Source organism: Arachis ipaensis, chromosome B2, assembly GCF_059453495.1.
Source record: "Arachis ipaensis isolate K30076 ecotype BB chromosome B2, ASM5945349v1, whole genome shotgun sequence".
In the NCBI taxonomy this organism is placed as follows: Eukaryota; Viridiplantae; Streptophyta; class Magnoliopsida; order Fabales; family Fabaceae; genus Arachis; species Arachis ipaensis.
Window position 1 is genome coordinate 109,096,903 of NC_142437.1, and position 4,042 is coordinate 109,100,944.

Here is a 4,042-nt window from a genome sequence, read left to right on the forward strand (position 1 = left end):
TTATAAAGTCATTTAACGATATCCATATTTTTTTTTTTTTAGTTTTCATTCATGAAATAGATTAAAAAATAATGATAATTAAGTTAAATTAATCTAGTAATTAGTTTATTAGTCTGTTTAAATAAATATTAGAAATTTAAATTCAACTTTATCAACAACCTATAAACTAATAATAAACCCTTAAATAAAACTCCGATTAAAATATCGTAAAAAAAAATAAAAAATAATAGTTTTTGTTAAGGCAATAATAAGAAAAAAAATCAAGAGCTAGTAAAATTTATTATTGTTTATTAACACTTTTAATCATTAATTTAATTTTTTTAATTTTAACAATCTAATAACATATATTTAAGCTATATTTTTAAACATTATTAACAACCTACTAACTAAAAATAATAAATTTTGCTAATGTTTTAGCATTTTTCATATGCAATTGAATACACTTGTTAAACTTTTTTATACCGAAATATTTAAAAACCAAATTCTATCAGCATATTTTCAGCAGAAAATTAAAATAGAGAGAGAAATATCAATATCAAAATATGATCAATATCTACAATAACTTTGAATTGTGTGTAAGAAGTGAACTTCATCTGAAGTTCCTAGGGATATACAAATACACATATCTCAACATAAATGAATCTAAGAGGACTTTTCGACCTACACTGCTCATAATTTGAATGGAGTGAAAATGTTATTTAACTATACGAAGGTAAGCATGTATTTACAGTTTGGAAAATTCCATCACAACCAAAAATATTACTAATCAAAATCTGAAACTATGAAATGGATTTCAATCAGAAACGATGTGGAGGATAAGTCATGAACATAGGAGCTGGCACAACTAGAGGTAACTTATCAATGTACATAAACAGCCTCTTTAAGTTCTCCTTGTTGATTGAAGCCAAGTCATCTATTTCCTTGTTGCTCATATATATCCACAGGTCGCCGGAGTTCACTCTTTTAAGGCTATCCCGGCAGAAAGGGCAAGACTGCGATCGCGCGTGCCTAGAACAAGAAGATCAATTGGCAATGACAACATTAATGGCTCTATCAAAGAATGAATGACAATTAAATATCTTTGGAAAATCTTAGAGGCCTAATGTTCCTACCCATATTTAAAATCTTGATCAGGATGAACCTAACCATATCACAGTGTATCCTAAAACATGTTCTTAGTCATATGGGAATGATTTTACAATGTAAGATTTTCAGGAAAGTGAAAACATTTCACCAACCACACGCCTCCTAGATGTGTTTTATTCATGACCATTTTATTATTAGAAGTTATTTTCACCATCATTGGCTCCATTTTCATCCAAGGTTTGGGGTTGACAATGTACTATATCATGATATTAACTTATAACAGCAAAAACATAGTCTCTAGTTGCTCACCAGTCTCGGTAGCATTTCATACACATCGAATGGTAGCAATTCGGCAACACAACCATGCTGTTTACTTCCAAGCAAATACCACATTCTTCCTCTCTCTCTATATCAATCTCAGATAATTTTCCTTTTCCTGCTGAATCTCTCAGTCTGTACTTCGTAGCGCATATATCTTTTTGTTTCCTGTCTTCTACATCAGTGATTCCTCTCTGAAGTTGTAATAAAGAAGGAAATATCACCCCTGTTGTTAAAGAGTGTAGGAAACAATCACAGTTGGATTGTGAAACAACTCTGTAGAAGAAAAGCAAAAAATCTAACTAAATTGACCATATTTCAATGTGACTATGCACTTACCATAGAACTCCTTCAAACTGGCTTTTCTTTCATAAATGGACATGGTTGTCTTCCCATCTTCATATGTCTGCGACATTTCAAATACCTTATCATAAGCTCGACAATATGATAAAAACATTGCTATGCACTCATATTAGATTATGGAATACACGGTTTATAGGGTTCTACTCAAATTTCGAAGGTAAAGAAGATAGGAGTTGAGTATAAATGTACCTTGTATATGAGAATTCTTAGCAATCCTAAAGCCCCGGCGAGCTGACAATCGGTCCACTGGACTAAGAAAAGGAAAAACTGGGCAGCTGGGCTAAAAGACAATCTCATTTGTAAGGTGGCGCCATCATATTCTCTCGGATAATCAGAAGCTCTGTACCAAAAACATGTTTTGCAGGACAGATTAAAAGATATATAATGAAACAAGCATTGCAACACAGGAAGAACATTAACCTTCAATAAGATCACTCCATACAAGAATTACATAGGCTATATTAGGATGTTTGTTTAACATTTTTGTGGGCAGAAACAAACACATATAATCATTCAAATTCATACATATAGCTTCCTTATATTCTTAATAAGGACAGCACGAATCCTCGTGTAGCTTATGAATTTCAGCATTCATGTCCAAAAACGAATCATAATAACAAAAATACAACTAAAACCTGAACTTTAGGAAATGGGATTATTTTTCTTAAATACAAAGTGAAAGTGATGTTCCCTTTCATTTTGCACAAAAGCACCTGCTAGTAACAGAAAAATCAACAACAAAAATTGCAATTTAATAATCAAAACTTCACACGGAAGAATCTTGAAGAATACCAAAATTCGTAGTGTTAGATAGATGTACTCACTTTTCTTTGTACACGGAGCTAACTCACTCATCTCTACCTATGTTGGACTCAAAATAATTGGGTCCCACGAAAGTAGGAGGGAATGAATCAGATCAATGTACAAAGATTAGTACAAAAAAAACCGTTTCTCGTGAATTTAGGACCTAAATCTAGCCAAAGATACTGATTCCAAAGTCATAGCAAAAAGAATAATATTCTTCTGCACTTGTTCTGTTGTTCCTCTCCCTCTTGCAGTTGCTTATCTTCTTATCACAATATTCTTTGTATTCTTTATAATTAACCATCGACTCTCATGTCTTATTCATAGAAAGTGTAACTTCAGAGTTTGTTGAAAAGTTTTAAACCAAAAACAATACAACAATTTCTGTGATGATAAGGACACAAGCAAAATTGGACAAACAAACCAAAAAGAAAAAACAGAATTTAGAGTTAAATTAACACCACAAAAATTTCAACCACAACAACCTAGTTAAAACAACTGGTGTCCAGAATCTCTGACATTAATGGTATGTTTGGTAAAATAGTATCCAAAATCAGAATTCAATAGCATTACATAAAACAAAAAGTTTACAAATGTAAAACCGGTCAAATTCGAAACATAATAAGAAAAAACAAAATAGAAAATAAAACAAACTCCGGAAAGCGGAACAAAACTTGGAAAAACAGAGTTCAGAGCTAACAGTAAAAAATTTAATTCCAAACCATAATAACCCACTTGAAAAAAACGGCAATTTATCTTCATACTGAGACACCAAGAATTTCTGAAACTAAAATATTATCCAAATTCCCAACTTTCATTAAAAAAATTAAAAAAAAAATGGTTTCATGTTTGGAGAGAGAGAGAGAGAGAGAGAGAGAGAGAGAGATTACAGAGTATTTGCAAAGTGTATGTCAGCTTCAAGTGCTTTGAGTGAATCCTTGAAAGACTTTCCCATTCTTCTTCTTCTTCTTCTTCTTCCTTATCCTATTTACAATAGAATCATTCAGAAATTTTGTCACTTTTTTCCTCAGAAGAGAATAAAACCCATGATGAAATTTCGATTCAAAGAGCGGTGGTTGTTGTTCCTCGCTCCTAGAAGCAATAATCAATTTGTTTGAGGAGAGAACAAAGGATTAGAATGAACGAGAGTGAATGAAAGAGAAGAAGAAAAAAAAAAGGTAGTGGGAGATTTTTGCGAGGTTTTGACTTAGAGCACACGTAAACACCCCCTCCTTTATACACATCCCCAACTTCACTCGCCACTTCAATTCTTATTTATTTATTTATTTATTATTTTATTATACCTCACATTAACTTCTTTTCACTTTAAAAAGATATCATGTCATAACAAAGTGCAAAATTTGATTTGTGTTGGTGGAAATCTTTCCAAAATGATATAATTTTAATAAAAAAAAGTAATTTGAAAAAAAAAAGTAAAAAGGAAAAAGATTTGGTAATAAATTCTAAGATC

The 4,042-nt window shown here is 31.4% G+C and overlaps 1 protein-coding gene across 1 annotated transcript; it reads right to left on the reverse strand.

Annotated features, from left to right (window-relative positions):
* Positions 1-546: 546 nt before the first annotated feature.
* LOC107625742 (E3 ubiquitin-protein ligase AIRP2-like) lies at positions 547-3,780 on the reverse strand. Its single transcript, XM_088503756.1, has 5 exons — positions 3,462-3,780; positions 1,957-2,107; positions 1,744-1,810; positions 1,396-1,630; positions 547-1,008 (listed from the first exon to the last, which is right to left on the reverse strand). Exons 1-5 carry the CDS (start codon positions 3,524-3,526, stop codon positions 798-800), a joined length of 729 nt encoding a protein of 242 aa, XP_088359882.1. The 5' UTR covers positions 3,527-3,780; the 3' UTR covers positions 547-797.
* Positions 3,781-4,042: the final 262 nt, after the last annotated feature.

Bases quoted from the DNA above. Each gene is read 5' to 3' on its own strand.
- LOC107625742 (XM_088503756.1), bottom strand. From the start codon at position 3,526: ATGGGAAAGTCTTTCAAGGATTCACTCAAAGCACTTGAAGCTGACATA. The intron at 1,811-1,956 runs GTACATTTATAC...GAAATGTCGCAG, and splicing joins TAAGAATTCTCATATACAAG to ACATATGAAGATGGGAAGAC. The intron at 1,009-1,395 runs GTGAGCAACTAG...TTCTTGTTCTAG, and splicing joins ATGAAATGCTACCGAGACTG to GCACGCGCGATCGCAGTCTT.